The following is a 19,980-nucleotide window of genomic DNA, read 5'->3' on the forward strand; positions in this document are numbered from 1 at the left end:
ACTTCACAGATCTGATCAGTTACAGTGTGATCCATGATCTTACTGGTTTATTTATTGAATTTCTATCCCACCCTTCTTTCTGAAGGAACCTAGAGTAGCAAATGAATCCACAGCTGTCATCATTGGTTGATGCTTTTTAAAACTGTTTTAAAACAATTAAAACATTCTAAAAAACAGCTAGAGTCTAAAAACAGTTTCAGTTAAAACCATCCTAAAAACCGTTACAACTGAAAACATTATCTCATCCAGTGATCTCAGGGTTGCCAGGAACAGTATATTTCAGCCACCAAGTGCCTGGGTAAGAAGGACACTTTCAAATTCCTCCTGGAAGTCATTAATGAGAGAGACAGGTGCACCTTACCAGGGAGGGCATCACACTACCAGGAAACCACCACTGAAAAGGCCAGTTGGACAGTCCCAGTGGCAGCACCAACAAGAAGGCCTTGAGAGGAGCTCTGGGTGTGCAAGTTTGAAACTCATCCAAGCACAGTTGGCTGTCAGGAATTCAAGGATTGTTCAGATTTGCCTTGATCTTGTAAAGGCTGAACTACAAGATCTGGTTCAGTCACGGTGAATCTTTAGTTTTGCATTTGTGTTGGCAGTAGATGCCACAGTAGCAGCAACAGAGGATAATCTCCTTTTACTTTTAGAGAGAGTTTTTGTATGTTAACACGTTAACTGCTTCACTAATGAAATGTCCCTTCTGTTCATCTTTCCACGCTTCACTGCATGGGTGCGCAGGGTCTGTGCTGTGCATGACTCCCACAGCAAGCGTTGGTAGGTCTTTCTCCACAAACTTAAACTTTTGCTAAGCTGAATGAGGCCATTGTGATCCACTGTCTCACTTGGGGGAGGGAGGAGCGGGAAGCATGGTGTGACACCATGCCATGTGTCATGATCTGCTGTTGTCTTAAAGGCTGAAATGGTCATACCCCTTTTCATGTCCATGCAGTGTGGCAAATTCAATGACTAATAAGTAGGGCAGAGTCGAAACCAGTGTCGAAAAGCACCTCCCTCTTCCTTTTTGGCAGTGCCCACAAAAATGCCAGCCTAACCTTTTATGTTGCCCTAGAGCCAGTGTGGTGTAGTGGTTAAGAGTGGTAGACTCGTAATCTGAGGAACTGGGTTTGTGTCCCTGCTCCTCCACATGCAACTGCTGGGTGACCTTGGAGTAGTCACACTTCTCTGAAGTCTCTCAGCCCCACTCACCTCACAGAGTGTTTGTTGTGGGGGAGGAAGGGAAAGGAGACTGTGAGCCGCTTTGAGACTCCTTAGGGTAGTGATAAAGCGGGATATCAAATCCAAACTCCTCCTCCTCCTATTCTTCTTCTTCTTCTTCTTCTTCTTCTTCTTCTTCTTCTTCTTCTTCTTCTTCTTCTTCTTCTTCTTCTTCTTCTCCTTCTCCTTCTCCTTCTCCTTCTCCTTCTCCTTCTCCTTCTCCTTCTCTTGCTGTCTCTCCCAATTGGCTGAATCCACCCTCAGTGATATCATTTCATAGCCAAATTGGATTGGCAGCATGGCAGCATGATGTTGTCTGGTTCACCTGGTGATTCCTGATTGGCACCATTCTGTTTCTTGTGTGATCCATGGTTGGCTGGGACTTAATCCACAAAGCAAGAAGTAGATTGTTGGGGGGATCCTGCCAAATGGTAGCAGGTAAAAGGAAACAATGGCAGTAGACATCAAATGGGGATATTCTCCTAGCTAAGATGTTATTCAGAGAATATTTCTATTTCCCTGAAAGCACCATTTTCAACCTAAAAAACTGAAATGGGAGACTGTTTGGCAAAATGCTTTTAATGAACCAACCTGAACAGGATTGAATGATTGAAAGCTTAATCGATCAACTACCAGACAATTTGACAAAGCCCTTTTTAATAAGCCAACTTGAATAGGGTCAGTTCTTAGCATCCATGCTGGTTCTGTGACAAAGGCAATAGATTAACCTCCCCCCCCCCTCCTCCTCTGTGTTGTCTTTTGAGTCAAATGACACATCAGTGCCACATTTCCTGGGCTGAAAGGGGAGCCTGTTATTGGCTCACAAATACTTCTTTTAAACGCATGCAACTTTTAAAACTCTTCTTGACTATCTTAGGAAGGGGAGAAAGGAGCCAGGTGAGGGGACGGGTGGATTGTGCTGATATGGCCTTTAAAAAGTAGATTATTGATCTTACAACCAGCATTCAGTGATTAGTAAATCCATAGCTGCCAAGTTTTCCCTTTTCTCGCGAGGAAGCCTATTCAGCATAAGGGAAAATCCCTTAAAAAAAGGGATAACTTGGCAGCTATGGTAAATCTGATGCTCTTTTTTTCCTTTTAATGTTGTTGCTTTATGAAATGGCATTTTATGGGACTCATAATGTTGCATTTAGTTCCCCCCCCCCCCCCGCTTTAGCTGGCATTTTGTACATCTCTTTTGCTGAGGAAGTGTTTAGCTATTAAGGTAGGATAGGAATGTTTAAAATAAGTAATGAATTGCATACGAAGACTGTCGGTGGGTGGGGATTCATTTGATTAAATGCTCCTCCTCACATACACAGGAGCATAGGGTTGTATTCAATGTTTGCCCTGTTCAGAATGGATCCATTGAAATTACCAGTCATGGCTAATTTGGGTCCATTCATTTCAGTTGTTCTACTCCCGAGTAAAACTTAGTTGGGCACAAGCCGTAGGAACCAGCCTTGCCCTGAGTCACACCATTAGTCCATCCAGCTCAGTAAGGCTCTACACTGACTGGCAGCAGCTTTCTGAGATTTCAGGAAGGGGTTCTTTCTCAGCCCCACATGGAAATGGAACCTGTGACCTTCTACATGCAAGGCAAAGGGCTCTGCCATGGAGTTACAGCGCTTGTTCTTTCATCTGTAGAGCTCAGTGATAGAACACCTGTTTTGCATGCAGAAGGTCCCAGGTTCCATCCCTGGCATCTTTGTGTAGGGCTGGATATATTCCTGGTCAGACCCAGTCAGCACAGACAATGCTGAGCTGAATAGACTAATGGTCTGACTCTCTCTTTAAGGCAGCTTGATTCATATAGGGAAGGAACAGTTTCTAGCCTGTGCCCTGACATGACACACTACTTTTCTTAATAACAACAACAGTTTTATTATTTGTAACCCCACACACACACACCTATCTGACTGGGTTGCCCCAGCCATTCTGGCTCACTTCCAGCATAATAAAAACACATCAAACAATCAAACATTTAAAACTTCCCGATATAGGGCTGCCGTCACATGCAAAATTGTATAGTTCTTTATCTTTTTGATAGCTGATGGGAGGCTGTTCCACAGGAAGGACGCCACTGCCAAGAATCCTCTCTGCCTGGTTCCCTTTAACTTCACTTCTTGCAGTGAGGGAATTACCACAAGGCCCTCAGAGCTGAGCGATGAGGGTGGAGACATTCCTTCATGTATACAGGGCAGGGACTTGGGGGAGCCATGTGACACCATTCCTTCTTCAGCCTAAAGTGATGCATTCCAGACTCATGTTCAGGTCCTCCATGAGAAATGACCAAGGGTGTCTAGAGCTTGCAATGTTTTAGGTCAGCAAGGTCCTATTTTATCCTACACACAACTTGCTTTAAATTTGAAGTACCTGTCCTATGTCCTCAGGGCAGGGCAGGGCAGGGCAGGGCAGGTTAAAAAATAATAATGCCTACACTGAACCCTCTTTATTTGAAAGCCATCCCAAACATGCTGTGTTCTCCCCTGAAAAAGCAGGCATGTCTGTGCAAGAGAGACCAGTTCTGAGGGCCTTATCCCTTGCAACTGCAAGCTTATAAACCCTGCAGGGGATTTTATCAGGATGCTTCTTTTCCTGTTTCTGACTGAGGCTGCATACCCACCATACATTTAAAGCACATTCTCAGTCCTCCAAAAGTCCTGGGGGTTGTAGTTAGTTAAGCACTAAACTACATTTTCCAGGATTCTTCCTGGGAGGGAGCAGAGAATGTGTTCCAAAGGTGCTTTAAGTAGTATGTGTTATGTCCACAGCCCAGAGCATACTCCTCACCACTTGGCTATTCGTACTCCTTTTCCAAAGACCACATTCTCCAAAATCCCAGAGCCCTGCGGTCTATTTAAGGTCCTTAAAGTGGGTCGCAGGCCCACCCCCTTCTTTCCAGCTCCCATGTTATTTCTGCTTTTCTGGAGGTGTTAATAATGTCACAGAAACAGTTCTCCCTTCACCCCTCCTCCACTCCTTTCGAAGGACTCAGGCAGACAAAACGGGGTGAAATAGCACCCACAAGATCCTTGTCACAGAACTAGCAGCTGTGCCCAGTTGGCATCAAAGGAAAGGGGAGGGTGCTTGTTGCGCTTGGCAGCCATTACATGCAGAGGGATGGCGACTGCAACATGCCCCTGAGCGGTAGCATCTTGTACAAGCACTTCCTCAGAAGTGAGCTGTGTAACTTTTCAGATTCACAAAAATGGGGGTGGGGGACAGCAACCTTTCAAAGCAGGGGAGGGCTATCATGGCACCCACAAGAGCAGCCTGGTGTGGCTCATATCGAGTGCCCCTTCACCAGCCACAGCCTCTAAAATCAGGGGTGGGGGTGGGGTCCTGTTTGGCAGTCTGCTCTCCTTCCACTGATCTCTGGAAACTTGCCAAGCCCCACACCCACCCAGAGTCTTATACATCATTGTTCTGCTTATAAATGTTTACTAAGTGTTGAGAATATTTTGGTTTTTTCCTAATTGCAGTTGTAATTGGCTTTTCCCCTCCCCTCTTTTTTCTCTTTCTTGTTTTTATTTTTCAACCTTCCCTCCCCCTTTCCCCCATTGCCATATTTGCTTTGCACCGTGGTTGCATGCTGGGTCCTGCCCTCCCCTGATGTATCCTCTCATGATGTCACCCTGGCTTGTCCCTGTGACCCCCGCGGGGCACGCCTCCTCCCCGCCCTGCCGCACGTCACCATGGTTGCACCAAATGCTCTGCCCTCCTGTTATGTCACTTCCATGGCTTCCTCCTGAACAAAGTTCCCATGATGCACGGTGCTACGCCCACCACTGTTTCTGCAGCAACATCACCTGCCACCAGCGTTCCTTTCGCTGCAACTGCTACAGCCAATCAGGTTTGGCCCTTTCAAATAGCTTTGTTTTGCAATGTTCAGGTATTGTGCAGGAGCCACACCCACGTGGGACAGAGTGACTTTTTCACAGTTTAGGGGGTTAGGAGTGGGGCAAGGCACCATCATCCTTGTTAACTGTTTGCCCAGCACCCGCCTGCCGAGGCCGTTCATGTGGAGTCATGTGCAGTTACAACAGTTAACAGCTGTCATATTAAAGGTCTCCTGGGAGGAGTGTGGGGGTGTGTGTGTGTGCTCTTTTTCACATGACCACAGGTGCAAATGTAGAGACTTCTAGCATGAGTAGCACCCCCATGATAAGGGGTTGTTTTTTTTTTTGGTTGCTCAGGCATTTTATTATGCAAAGTTGATCTGATGTTTGTGTCTATATTTTGATAATTTTATGCAACCATCCCAACAGCTTGACCTCACCCCCAGAGATGCACTCCTTCATTGTCTCCCAACGCAGACAGATGCCTACTGTTTTTAAAGCCTGGTTTCATTTATTTTTTAAAAAAAAATACATAATTTTTACCATTTTTGGTAAACCACTTAGAGATATTATTATTTTATTAAGCAGTATTTAATTCTTGTTAAATGAATGGAATTAAACAAGCAGTTCTACAGAAATGCCCACATAGAGCATTCATTTTGTGAGGAGTGTTGTCAGTGGCATCTCTGTAGCAGACATGCCATTAGAAGTATTTAAATCCCCCCTCCTTCTGTCATCCTCAGTTGTGGGCAAGAGGTCACCATCCAATGGAATATGAAGTTCTTGGTGAATGGGTGATGTGGGTGGGTGTGGTTCTAGAAGTAGGAGTTTGGTGGAGTGGGTGAGAAGGACCCTGCTTCTGACAGGGAGAAGCACTTGAAGAATAGAAGCATTCCCTGCCTGATCATCCGAGCCGTGCTGGGAAATTGCATTGGGCTACAATGTGGGGTTTGTTTGTTTTTAATCTTTGATAGATTCATTTATGTCTCTTCTGCTTTGTGTTCTGAAACAGAAGTATCACATCAAGGGTGTCTTCTTTGAAGTGTTTCTGCCCAGATAGCAAGGAGAAATAAAAACAGAACTATTCCTTTTAAAAAATAATCCTATATAATAATGTCCATGTTGTCCCTGCGTCCAGATGTCCCGTGTGTCCCTGGGTCACTGCGCATGTGCCCCAGGGATACAGGGATTGGACAGCAGAGACTGCGCGCGCGCACTCTCCCCCCACTCTGCCTCCTCCAACCGCCGCTCCCGCCGGGGTGGAGGCCGGCGAAGGCCTCCTCACAACCCTCCCTGGCCGTGAGGAGCGGCGGTTGGAGGAGGCGGGGGGGAGAGTGCGCGCGTCCTTCCTGTCGGCGGCTGGGGGAGAGGAAGGAAGGAGGAGAAAGCGCCGCTTTCTCCTCCTCCGTTCCTGTCCCCCTGCCGCCGACAGCAAGGACGGGTCCCAGGGTTCGGAGAAGCGCTGCGCAAGCGCTTCTCCGAACCCTGGGATGTCTGCTTCCTGTCGGCGGCTGCGGGAGAGGAACGGAGAAGGAGAAAGCAGCGCTTTCTCCTCCTCCGTTCCTGTCCCCCTGCCGCCGACAGCAAGGACGGGTCCCAGGGTTCGGAGAAGCGCTGCGCAAGCGCTTCTCCGAACCCTGGGATGTCTGCTTCCTGTCGGCGGCTGCGGGAGAGGAACGGAGAAGGAGAAAGCAGCGCTTTCTCCTCCTCCGTTCCTGTCCCCCTGCCGCCGACAGCAAGGACGGGTCCCAGGGTTCGGAGAAGCGCTGCGCAAGCGCTTCTCCGAACCCTGGGATATCTGCTTCCTGTCGGCGGCTGCGGGAGAGGAACGGAGAAGGAAAAAGCAGCGCTTTCTCCTCCTCCGTTCCTGTCCCCCTGCCGCCGATAGCAAGGACAGGTCCCAGGGTTCGGAGAAGCGCTGCGCAAGCGCTTCTCCGAACCCCAGGATTCTAGCGCCCGTTATTGAACGGGCTGAAAACCACTAGTAATAAATAATGGCTTTGAATGGTAAAAAGTGGTTGCTTATTCCACTCACCCATCCCAACCATTAATATATATTGGGTCAGCAGGAAGTTCCATCTTTCTTCTTCTAATATATATAATCTGAAATAACTTTGGGGCATTTAGGTGCAACCATCTTTTTGCTTCATAAGGAAATGGAGAAAGAATTGCACTCAAAACCATAAATGTTCCAGATCCTGCTTCAGAAATTCAGAATGCTTTGCATAAATTCATTTTTTTTATAAAAGATCTAGGGAAAGGTTTGATGCAGATGCAGTCCTTGTATGCATGACAACAATAACACTGGTTATATACTCAATGCATCACAAATGTCACATTTGGAATTTGCTGTAGCAAGTTCCCTCTTCGCCCCCTTTGTTATGGGGTGCCAGTAACCACACTGAGCCTCTAGCCACAAATTGACACAGTACAGTACAGTCTTACAGTAGTGGACGGACATTTTAAGCATGCTAATGCTTAAAATATGTTATTATGCTCTTTTTTTATTCTGGAAAGCATTCCTATGGATAGAAACTCTGCAACATTTTTTTTAAAAAAACACCTTTTCGGTGATTAACCAAGCCAAATAATGTGGGTTGTTCAATTCTCTAACTGCAGACATATACCCATGTCATAAAGTCCACGGCCATGACCTCTCAAAATTAAGTGATTGAGTGGATATATAGACATTGGCACCTTTTTGATAGATGCCAGAGAAGAAAATAATTTATCCATCATTTTATCCACTGAGTCATCCTAGACCAGGGGTCCCCAGACTTTCTGCGCGGCGGGCCGGTGCCCGCCGCGCCGACAGCGCGGTGGGCCGGAGGGCAGGGGAGTGCGCGCGCAGCGGGCCGGAGGGCGGGGGAGTGCGCGCCCGTGCGCATGCGCACACGCACACGGGCGGGAAAAAATCGCCAAAAATCGCTTGTGCGCATGCGTATGGGCCTCCCCCGACCCGGAAGTGCACCAGAAATGACCTCTTCCGGGTCGGGAGAGGCCCATACGCATGCGCACAAAGGATTTTCGGCGATTTTTTGCCGATTTTTTAGATCGTCGCTGCGCCGCGCGCCGTGAGAGCGGGCGGCGGCAGCGGGCAGCGGGAGTCGTCGCGGGCCGGATTGGAAGGCCGATTGGGCCGCATCCGGCCCGGGAGCCGTAGTTTGGGGACCCCTGTCCTAGACATTATCAGGGATTAGGGGTCGTGTTTATCAACTCCCCAAACCAATTGTACTTTTTTCCTTTAAACTGACTGAGTTGTGAACAGACAGGGTGAGTATCAAGGAAATATTTTAACAGGAAATCTTCCTTTCCATTTTTCATTGCAGATATCCCAGTTATCAGTAGATGAGCTAAACAGCAGCATGTTTGTGTCACAAATGTAGAAGCAAACAAGGGAAAAGTAAGTTCATCTGAAGTTCTTCCTTCAACCATGGCACACTGGCATCTCACACCAGAGTCATTCCTGTAGACTGAGAACCAGATCTGCGCATTCGGAAGAATCGCATGGCTCAGCCTTCCTTGGACTGAGACCCATTTCAGTTTAATTCTTTTATTTTTATTTTATTTTATTTCTATGCCACCCATCTCACTGGGTTGCCCCAGACACTCTAGGTGGCTTGCAATAGATATAAAAACACAATAAAGCATCAAACATTAAATCACACCAATGGTCCATCTAGCTCAGTACTGTTTACACTGACTGGCAGTTCTCAGGAAGGGACAACTCTAATCCTACCTGGAGATGCCAGGGATTGAGCAGGGCACCTTCTAGATGCAAACTAGATGTTCTGCCACTGAGCTGTGACCCTTCCTCTTGGTCTGATCCAGCAGGGCTCTTGTGTTCTTTTCAAGTCTCTCTTTTATCACTTGTTTTCTTTCTCTCATTCCAGCAAACCATGTCAGAATCATGAACCTAAAATCATGGAGTTACTGGACTTTTCTCTCTTTGGTGGGAACCTGCCCCTGGGCTCTCTGTGTATATAGGCCCATCCTTTCCTCCTCTACAGCATCTACAGTAAGCCCTACTGCAGCCTACATGTTAACCAAAAACTGGTCCATGGGAATGTCAAACTTTTTTTAAGCACTATAGAGAAACAATTAACAAAACAGCACTCTGTTATACAAGGCATAGAAATTAGTAGAGAACTATAACAATAGACTTTTATAACATCTTACTTTAACACACTTTTTAAAAAGAATATTTTTTCCTGACTACCATCAAGAGAAAGTGTCCTCCTGCACAGTGGACTTACTGGTTTATTATTCTATTTTCAATGCATAAATGTTCATCTGTTTTCAAAGTGTTATCTTACTGTTTTGTTTACGTCCTAGTCTATATTGATTTGTTTGGAGAGACAAAAGAAGAAAAGATGTACATCATTATCAAGTATACTCAACACTTTTTTTCCATTATCATAATGTCTTACATTTTCATATACTGTGGTTGTTATGGGTTTCTCCTCTTTTTTCTTTCCTTTTTTTAAGAAAAAAAAAGAATGACAAGCTAAGAATGTTATACTGGGAAACAGGAATGGTGTGCTTTTAAAAAAGCAAGAGATAAGAATGTTCAGATATAGATACGTATCGGGCTAGTTATTTAGAAACCTCCATCTGAAAAATAGACTCTCCCTCCAAAATGGAGTCTCTAATAAATTAATAAAAATAAACAATACTTGCAAAAGTTGTGAAGGGGTTCGCTGTCAGTTCAGGAAGGGGGAATGGAAAGTGAAATGGATCAAAACAGGGTCAAGCCCGCAAGGCCAAGATGGCAGAAAAGCACCTGGCAAAAGAGAGATTTCTGCCTTTAAGTGCCACTTTAAGCTCCAATTGGTGCACAACATATCTTGAAATTTTACCAACATGGTTGTTTTTTTAAGTGACATCAAGAAGTATGACCAGTTTATGGAAAATGAGGTTTTCTTGCCATTGAGATGAAAGTATTCTGCTAATACGCAGAGCCTACTGTGATATAGAACAGAAAAACACACACACACATAAATTTTCCATTCAAATGTAAGCAGCCCATCTCCACATCCCATGCTTAGCCCAGGAAAGTAGTACCAAACTGCAGCCTCACTGCAGATTGGAGCAGGTATTGCTCTTGAGGGAGCAGAGAATAAAGTAGGAGACAGACAAAATAGTTGGGTTTAAATTCATCCAGATGTTTTGCCACTGTTTTGGGTGTGTGCTTGGAACCATGTTTTGACATCCTTGCAATGCCGGTTAAGGAGTTGAGTTCAGATTCTAATCTGTGTGATAGTGACTGCATACAGTGTTTAGCAGGGGACTGTAGATGTTCAGGAAGCCAATGTATTATATTATGTGTTCAAATTTGGCCCTAGTGGCAGAAACTAAAGAAGAATGGAATGCCTGGTTTGTTACATTGCCATCCATGAACTTAGATTCCTCAACAAAGTTTGAATCCCATGAAATCTGATACAGTACCTGCAAAAATAATAATGTTGTGTTGTGAACAATTGTGTTGTGAACAATTGCAAACAAATGCAAAGGGTCATTTTGGTGCTACTTTCCATGGTCTTAAAAGGTCTAGGCCCTATCAGCGGGAAGTGAAAAAAATACATTTCTCTCGTACAAAATTCATTTGCATATTCCTGGAAAATTTTAGTCCAGAGTTGCCTAAAAAAGAGCCATACATAACCATATAACTGGCCAACCTGTTGTTCATTGCTGACTTTGTTTCCCAGCTCTGTAACATAGTAGAAAAAAGTGGATTTGAGTACTTCCTGGATATGACAATATTTGTATATTTAAAAAAAAAGATGGGTTTTGCACAACCTGTGGCAGTGCCTCAACAGAGAACATACCTGATCTCTTCTAGTCAGAAATGACACCTATGTATACTTCTATAGATATATATATATATATATGATTGTGTTAGTGTTAGAATTTGGAAGGAGGTTCAGTGTTTGTTTTCAGTGCTCTAAATGGATTTTTATGTAAACTTGCCCCTTCGATGTTACCCATTCCTGCTTTTTTGAATGATATATTTTTTAAAGCATCTTGCATAGATATGCACAGAATGTAAGCCTAAAATGTTTCTACAGCATTCATGTCACACAGTTTTAAAGCACTGAAAAGCTAACACGCAAGGGGCACAACACCCTGCTTGTATTTTTTGCAGAACTTGGGAGCCAGAGGGGAGGAGGAGGAGCCTCCCTCCTGGCTCCCACAGCAAACCAGGCATCACTCCCCAGGCACAAGGCACCAGAACCACACTCAATGCTCAATCCTTGCACCCCTGAACATACCAGAGATAAACTTTACACCTGCACACATGGACACGCAGGCACTTTCTAACACAGAGGTGCAGTGATACATCTTCAGGGTAGACTGTTTTATTTTAGGTTCCACAACATTTTTATTTTTATTTACAAAAATAGAGTTAGTGTTTGTTGTAAGAGAAAAACTTTGTGGAGTGAGGGGAGACAAGCGCGGCTTTTAAAGCACTGGGAATGTCACCAAATTTAACAGGGAGGTTGGGGTGGGGTTTTTTAATTTAAAAATGCCATTGTAAGGGTAGCACTATTTAAGGCTTGTTGTGCAATGACTTCTTTATTCAAGAAAGAAAGAAAACACAGTCGACAGACTATAAAATCCTAGATAGGTGCATTCTGTATACTATAGTCACTGAACTACTTGGTGACTCTAAATGAAATAACAAACACAAGGAATCTCATCTTTTATTTTAGTACAGAGGTGTGTGTAATGTTTGAATCAGCATAATTTCAGCAACTTTCTGTAAGCTTCCCAAGTTCGACAAACCTATATGTTCTTTTTAAAATTTATCCCAAGTTCATCTCTCTAGCTTTCAGTGTTTATGTGCCCATTTCCTCTCAGCCTTATGCAAACAATATGCAAGAAATGCTGAAACTTGAGTAAAACGGGTCATTGCAGAGGGAAAATGAGAAAGCTGATAGATCACTTTTGAGGGGGGGGTTAGTTGTTTCATGAAAAGGCGTTTTTTAATGAAAAACTTAAAACTTGCTAGATACATCCACAAAAACAATGAAAGAGGGATTTAAAGTACAATGGGATTCTTGAAATGATTTCCATTTCTTTTGTTTTTAAGTGCAGTGTTCTTGAGGATTGGAACATGGTTTTTCATAATCATATTTTTATTCATATTTAATATGAACTTGTTAGGGGTTTGGGTTAGGTTTTTTTAAAAAATGGTGTCATTTTTGTATCTACATATATTCCCCCCCTTCCCTGCCCCCCTTTCCCCCAGCCAGCCCACATCCTCCACTTCTGAACACTCCCAAATACTCTTTAATATGCCATGTACTGCGTGTTGCACTTTGAGAGTTCATTTGTGGACTGCTGTGGCTGGCTGGCCTGCTCCACCCCTGGCAAAGCCACAGAATCTCATGCTTGCCAATGTGGACTCCTCTTGCCTCATTATCAGATCTCCCAGGCATCTTGTCTGAGAAAGTGAAAGTGCACAGGCCGGATATGAAGGGCTAGTTTGAACGCATACTGTGGGGTTAGTTTTAGTCTCTTCTTTTCCTTGTGCCATGTCACCAGATACTTTGAAACTCAGTTTTGAAACCAGGTGGGGGGGCACATTGTGTGGTGGGGGCAGGGGGGCTGTTGGCCATGTGCAACTAGCCTGCTGCCCATCTTTTGGCTTGCTCAACAACAGATCTGCAAGCTGCAAGGCTGATGTTGGGGTCTGTCTGTTTTTATCCAGGCAGCTTACAGTTCCATCAGGAAGCCAACCACATGGACCACCTGGTGCTCAGCTCAATCCTGTGCACATTTGCTGGGAAAGTCAGTCCCCTTTGTGTTTGATGGGGCATGTCCTGAGGAAAGTGCCTATGATTGCAGCCTCAGGCCATTATATCTGTGCATATATTTTTGAGCACGAGTGGGGGAGGGAGCCAGTGTGCGCCTGGCAAAAAAAGAAACCCTAAGTGAGAAACAAGCTTCAGAGGGGTCACTGCAGTTTAGTCACCACTGCAAGTGAGTTCAGGATGGCAGCCTTTGTGTTCTAGTATGGCCCAGCTAAACCGAAGGGCAAATATTGAATGTTGTAGGTACATCAGACCTGGAAAGGAGATTATGCTGACCTCCTCCTGTTTCATTCTCAACTTTGCCTATTACTTAATACAGCAGTTATCTCTAGGACACTTTAGTACCCAGAAAGGTTTAATAAATTGGAGCTCTCCTTTTCTTTTTTAAATCCCTAATACATTTCACATCCATAAAAATGGGGGGGGGTGAAACTTTATGAGCAAAATCTAATTTCCTCTTCCTCCTGAAAGGATGTATGATGCTAATGATCTGATTCTTACCATGTGCCTGATTAAGGCCTTAGAATATATTGTATGTTAAAGACTGTAATAACTTTTTTAAAGAAAAAAACTTATTAGTTGGTAGCTTGAAATAATTGTAAATAGAGTTTTTTAAAAAAATGTTACTATGTTACAACAGGTTATTCATGTTGCATTATTTTCCATTACTTTTCATGTTAGTTTTTAAGGATTTTGTTTTCATTATCGCATATATGTGTGCACACACACACACGTGTGTGTGTGTGTGTGTGTGTGTGTGTGTGTCTTTATATATCTTTAGTAACTAATTAATATGATTTTTGAAGGAGAGTTAGAGAATGTTTAAGATTTTTAAATCATGTATTCAACTCATTTAGTTATCTTCTAAAAACAACACTGAACCGCATGTCAAAATATAGAGAAATACAGTCCATAGTTTGTATAGTTTACAGTTTAAGAACAAACAGACAAAAAGAGTAACTTTGTATGTAACTCCTACAATGATAGATTCATTGTTAACTAATTATATTAAGTTGTTGTTGCTATGGCAACAAAACTACAACATGGCTACCTTTCTATACATTATTTGTGAAATTTTCACATGTAAATTAAAAAAAAGTAATGTGTAACAGTATGGGTTCGTTTAAGGTACAGTTCGATACTGTCAGAGAAAGATATGACTGAATATTTTTTAAAATCCCAAAGTCCCATGTGAACGCTGGATTTGTGTCTTTTATGTCACTTTTTCAGTCTAAAAGTTTACAACACATGGATTTAGAGTCAGGTTTTATAGCTTGTAGAAATTGTTGTGTGAGTTGGGTTATTCCACAGTATTTTTCTCCTGGATGATACAAAGACTTTCATGGAACTCCTGGGGTTTTATTCTATTTCCACAGACTCTAGAGATGAAACAAATGTAGGAAAACGCAAGTCAGAATTTGATCAGGAATTGGTATACTGTACAGTGGTAAAGAACTTACTGTAATTCATTCTGGAGGTCCGTTCTTGGGTACCACTTTAGCTAATGGGGCCTCCCACTGCACCCGCGTGATTTCTGTTCTCATCCTGAAGCAAAGTTCTTAACCTGAGGTACTATTTCTGGGATAGCGGAAACTGTACCCTGAAGCATCTGTAACCCGAGGTACCACTGTGGTGTTGTTTCATAAAAATCAAAAGGAAATGTAGAAAAGGAAACATTTCAGCCACAACCAATCCCCAGGGCGTTGCTTTCCGTGGGACTTGTGCTGTGGCTAAGGTCTGTAGGTTTTTGCACCAGGCCTAAAAATTTTATTCTTCTGTAAAACAACAACAACAACAAATTCCCAGATTCAGAGTTGTGCAACCAATGGGGTTACACAGCCATTCAGCAGCATTTTTTTGAATGCAGGAAACTGATCAGATTCTGATGGTATAACCTTTTTTGGTGCTGCTGTTTGTTTCAACACTAGTGAATTCATAATTAAACAAGCTTTTTTTAATTAAAAAAATACTGCAAAAACCAAACATCATAGTTAGATCGTTGAAAGCCTTTTACATCAAAATCATGACTGGGGCAATATGGGAAGAAGCAACCTTTACATAAAAAGGAGACAAAAATATTGTGGAATGACCCTATAACAGTGTTGAAGAAACCAATATGCTGCAGTTAAACTGATTCAGTTGGTGTACGAATGTGTAAGACACATCTTTTTTGCACTTATGTACATAGTCCACGAAAGAAATCCTTGGAACTTATTTTGAATATATGAAAAAAAAGTCTGTAATAATACAAGGAGAAGTTTGTAAAAGAGATTACTAAGGCTTTGAAAAGGAAGAGATTTTTTGCTATAAAACTTATCTGAACGCGTGCTGTTGCTTTGCTATTGTACAAGCTTTGTAGTTTGCCATATAGCTTAAAATACAGCAGAGACCGGCTCATTTCCAACCTGCAGCTCTGAAAAAAAATAAGAAAAACACACACACAATAGGAAACAACACTTAATCTAAAAGTAAAGGTCACCAGCAAAGGTTTTTAAGTGGTTTGTCACCAGCACAAACTGGGTATGAGAAGAGCTGAAGTCAAACCAAAGGGCCAGCTAGCCTAACAGCCTCCCCACCAGAAGGGCATAAGTTGAACAGCCCCCTTCCATTGTCCACAGCTGTACACAGATTTTAAAGAGAGATGCCATGTATCCACCATGGCCAGTAGCCATAGGTTGACCTGTTGTCTCCTCCACACTCTGACTCTCCAGATATTTAAAAAAGTAATTCCATTTCCTCACCCACCTGGCTATATTAGAACTTTGGCATGTGTTAAAAATACCTGCAGTTTTCTTTGGAGGATCTTTTTGGATTCAGGAATCATAGGGCATGCTCAGGCATCTGCAAGGAAAGTTGGAGACTGATGATGCAACATTATGGGAGGTGGGGTTGTCTACAAATAAAAGATTGTATTCAACTATGTCCTACTCTGAGTAGACCCATTTAAATTGGTGGACCTACTTGGACGAGAACGAACAATGGATACAACTCGGTATGTTCAGGCAAATAACTATATTGAGGCCCAAACCCTTCATCCCTCCCACAGAGAGCTTTGCTTGTACTGCCAAAAATTTGAATCCTGATTTTCTATCATCCTACTGGCAGCGGGGATATTTTGATAGGGGAAGCTACATTAGGAATCTTGGAGAGTGTAGACTTCACAGTGACTTTTTTAAGGGCTGCCTTCATGAGGCTCGTGTCCAACCACATGAAGAACTTGATAGATGTAGCATCCACAGTGAGGAGTATTCCACCTCTCCCTTCTTCTTTCCAAGCAGTGGTTCTTTGGTATAAATTCTTCTCTCTTGCATAGGTGGGTACTGTACTAGAGACAGCCACATCTTCATATGATAGCCATGTTCAAATATATAAAAGGATATCAATATAGAAGAGGGTGAAAGGTTGTTTTCTGCTGCTCCAGAGAAGCGGACACGGAGCAATAGATTCAAGCTACAAGAAAGATGATTCCACCTAAACATTAGGAAGAACTTCCTGACAGTAAGAGCTGTTCGACAGTGGAATTTGCTGCCAAGGACTGTGGTGGAGTCTCCTTCTTTGGAGGTCTTTAAGCGGAGGCTTGACAGCCATCTGTCAAGAATGCTTTGATGGTGTTTCCTGCTTGGCAGGGGGTTGGACTGGATGGCCCTTGTGGTCTCTTCCAATTCTATGATTCACTTGGGCTGCATTGGCAATTGGCTTTCTGCATACCCCTTTAAGCCCAAGTGAGTGTCAGGCTGGCAGCATATAGAGTGAAGTAGGTGAAGTTGTCCCAACGCTAGCTAACAGAGTAAAATGCCTGTAATTTGGGTAATGCTATTCACAAAGCCAAGTCTTAAAAGGGTGGCATGTGAACAAGGCCTTTGTTTCTGCCATGTAAGGGGTGTGGGCCTGTCTTCCCACTACAGAAGCTTGAGGTGTAGGCAATTGTTCAGGAGGAGAACAAGCTCAAGGCAAAGATTTTATAGGGCCTGGTGGACAGGGATTGGCCCTGTCAACAGACAGAATGCACAGGCAGGCTGGTATAGGCCCGTCTCTATAAGCATTAAGGCCACGTCTTCACTGCTAGGGCCCCCACTTCAAGACACACATGCCCCAGCAGCTTGGTTGGCTGGTTGACCTTCATCTGTCTTGAGAGACAATGGAGGGCACTTCCAGGGGTGAAGTCAAACCACTGTATCAGCAACACCAAAGTGACCTCCCCAGGACGCAAGTCTGGGCAATGCATATGAAGGTCCTAATCTGCCCAGACGGCAAGACCCCTCCCTCTCAGCCTCACTGATATGGTCCAAAGGAAAGCAGAGCAATACATTTGGCACCAGCTTGGCTGCAGGAGTTGCTGGAAGGAGGTGTATAAGGCACCATGCAACCATCTTAGGGACTCCACTCTGGATTTGTGTAGGGTTCACTTCTTAGTCTTCTCTTCTCCCAAATATGTCCCACAAGACATTGGGTATGGATTAAAACACCCATGTTGGAGGAAAGGTTCACAGTGACTAAATGTGCACCTCATGGCCCAAAGCTCTAAGGGCACCTTTGCCCATGACGCAGATGCATGGGGAAAGTACATGCATCTCAGCAAGGTCTTATAAGAAAGGAGGCGTTTGTGCACCGCTGCCTAGGGGAGTTCTCTGATAAATTCCAGTATCAAGAAAGTGACATCCCACTGAGGGGGAGGCAGCATAAGGTTCAGGGAGCATGGGGAGAAGAATTGCCCTGTGTTCACACAGGTCCCAGGCAAAGCTACCCCAGTGCAAAGGCCTTAAGAAGCATATCGATAAACAGCTAATGTGTTTAAATAGAAAGTCTCTATTTGTTGCATTGAAGGGGGAGGAATCTTCTAAAATTGAACTGCTTTAGGGTGGGGATGGCAGAAGAGCTCAGGGGTGCCATGGCAGGCAGCCCAAACAAAACCTTTTGCTAGTGACCTTCACATTTCAGAAAGGCACATGCCTCCCCAAAACCAAACAGCCACCCAACAACACAACAACAACAACCAAGTGGTCTTTTTCCAAACACACAACAGAGGGAAATTACCTGACACAGAATTACAAGGTTCCAGATCTTTATTACTGTACACAGATGCTATTTGATAGTGGTGGAAGCCAAACGATTTTTGTTGCCATGGCTCTAGTATCCTAGCAGCTGAGGGGGTGACATCTCCATTCATCAAATGATGATGGGGGGGGGGTTTCACCACCACCTTTAAATTCACAAACCTCAAGAGGTGTTAAGTTTGCAGACAAGAGAATTGTTCACCCAGAGAAATGAAATTCTACCAAAATTCAGAAGCCAATTAAAACCCCAAACTTCAGAAGTAGAAGATTAAAATATTGAGGCGTTGTTACTGTTTTTTAGAAAGTTAAAATTTCTAAGGGTTGCTTTCTTGTGTACCAAATCAGGTTTTCAGAAACAAAACCCCTGATTTTTCCAAATGAAATTTGAATTCTGACACAAAACAGCCCTTTGGCAGCAGCAGAAATCTGTGAAGGAAGAAACCCCAAAGACACTCACCTGATTTCAGTTCTTTGTTTTAAACTTCCACACAAAGGAAATGTGAGGTTCTGATCCCAAAGCTCCAGATAATGAAAATTTAACATCCAGAAGAGCATGTACCTATTTTATTATTGGAGGTTATGTAAAGTAAGCAATTCAGACATTTTAAAATTATACTGCAAGGAATTTATTCAAGTGGGTTTGATTTTTTTTAGGGGGGAAATGTAGTCAGAGTAAGTATTATGGGGTTTAAAAATGACATGCTGCCTGCAATCTTGAGGTATGTGCATGTCTAGATTTTCCTTCCCGTAGCTTTCAGTGGGAAGGCATGGCCACTATTCAAACTAGTGGGTGGTGGCTTGAATGCCTGATGACAGCCTTGCATACACTTAAATGGAAGCGAGCTTTATGGAAACCCATAGAACTGGCTGCCAGCCAAGGAATTTAGGTTCCTGGTTCCTCTGTGATGCCGATTCAGATTGTTCTGATATATCTGTAGCAAGCTGGCAACAAGTCACCCCTTCAGCTGCTATCAACAGGGTGTACGCTTTGAATATCTTTTCCTTTTTTGCCACAGTTATATTGCTGTAGTGCTTGTTTGTGCTTTCTAGAGATGTGCATAATGCAATTCATTTTACTATGTTACTTCTATATTGCTATTGTTTATTTTATTTTATTTTATGGATCTTTTAATAAAGTGTATAAAACTCTCTTTATGTTTTTTTATGAACCCATATCAACACATTTAATAAATAGAGGAGTTTACTTTTTAAGTCTCCGGTTGATTAGTTGCAACCTCAGAAAAGTTTATGATGTGGAGAAATTGTGTTCAAACAAGAACTCAAACTGGTGTTCTAAATCCATAATGCATATGATGGTATACATTTATTATATTGGGGTGGGGTGTGTAATGCCTTCAGTATTTTGGAACCTACAGTTGGTGCACCCCTTGAGGTTTCTTGTACAGGAATTAGTAACACATGGAAGGAATTTATATTTCAGAATTATTATTATTTTTTTAAAAAAAAGAACACCACAACTTTCCAGACACTTTCCAGTTGCTTCTCTAATGCACTGAATTTTGGGGAGCTAAATATAGTCACTCCCCCATTCTTAGAAGCAACTGGTAAATGGCTATCCAATTGCTCTTTTTTGCATTTAGCCGAATGCTTGTTGAGTTCTCCATAGATGTAAAGACATGTATTCAATTCCAGTGCCAGATAAGGTAAAGGTGTAGGAACCCCAGACAGTTAAGTCCAGTTGAATTTGACTCTGGGGTGTGACACTCATCTCTAGTTTCAGGCCAAGGGAGCCGGTGTTTGTCCAGAGACAGCTTTCTGGGTCATGTGGGCAGCATGACTAAACTGCTTCTGGCGCAACGGAACACCATGACGGAAACCAGAGTGCACGGAAATGCCGTTTACCTTCCCCGCTACCTATTTATCTTCTTGCACTGGCGTGCTTTCAAACTGCTAGGTTGGCAGGAGCTGGGACAGAGCAATGGAAGCTCAGCCTGTTGCGTGGATTCGAACTACTGACCTTCTGATCAGCAAGCCCAGGAGGCTCAGTGGTTTAGACCACAGCGCCACCCACTCCCCTTAGTGCCAGAT

General features: G+C 43.4%; 1 protein-coding gene across 9 annotated transcripts in view; it reads left to right on the plus strand.

The window, feature by feature from the left end:
- The window catches only part of MBNL3 (muscleblind like splicing regulator 3), a 143,198-nt gene extending 124,055 nt beyond the window's left edge, over nucleotides 1-19,143 (plus strand). For 6 of the 9 annotated variants that reach the window (XM_060270469.1, XM_060270474.1, XM_060270473.1 and 3 more), the window contains 4 exons: nucleotides 742-777; nucleotides 4,980-5,074; nucleotides 8,390-8,463; nucleotides 8,954-19,143. In XM_060270469.1, coding sequence (XP_060126452.1) covers nucleotides 742-777; nucleotides 4,980-5,074; nucleotides 8,390-8,446 — 188 coding nt within the window. In that variant the 3' untranslated portion in view covers nucleotides 8,447-8,463; nucleotides 8,954-19,143. Of the gene's footprint in view, nucleotides 1-741; nucleotides 778-4,979; nucleotides 5,075-8,389 lie in introns of all 9 variants that reach the window. The other 3 variants (XM_035102023.2, XR_009557026.1, XM_060270475.1) reach the window with 3 other exon arrangements.
- The last annotated feature ends 837 nt before the right edge of the window (nucleotides 19,144-19,980 follow it).

Source organism: Zootoca vivipara, chromosome Z (assembly GCF_963506605.1).
Source record: "Zootoca vivipara chromosome Z, rZooViv1.1, whole genome shotgun sequence".
NCBI lineage: Eukaryota > Metazoa > Chordata > Lepidosauria > Squamata > Lacertidae > Zootoca > Zootoca vivipara.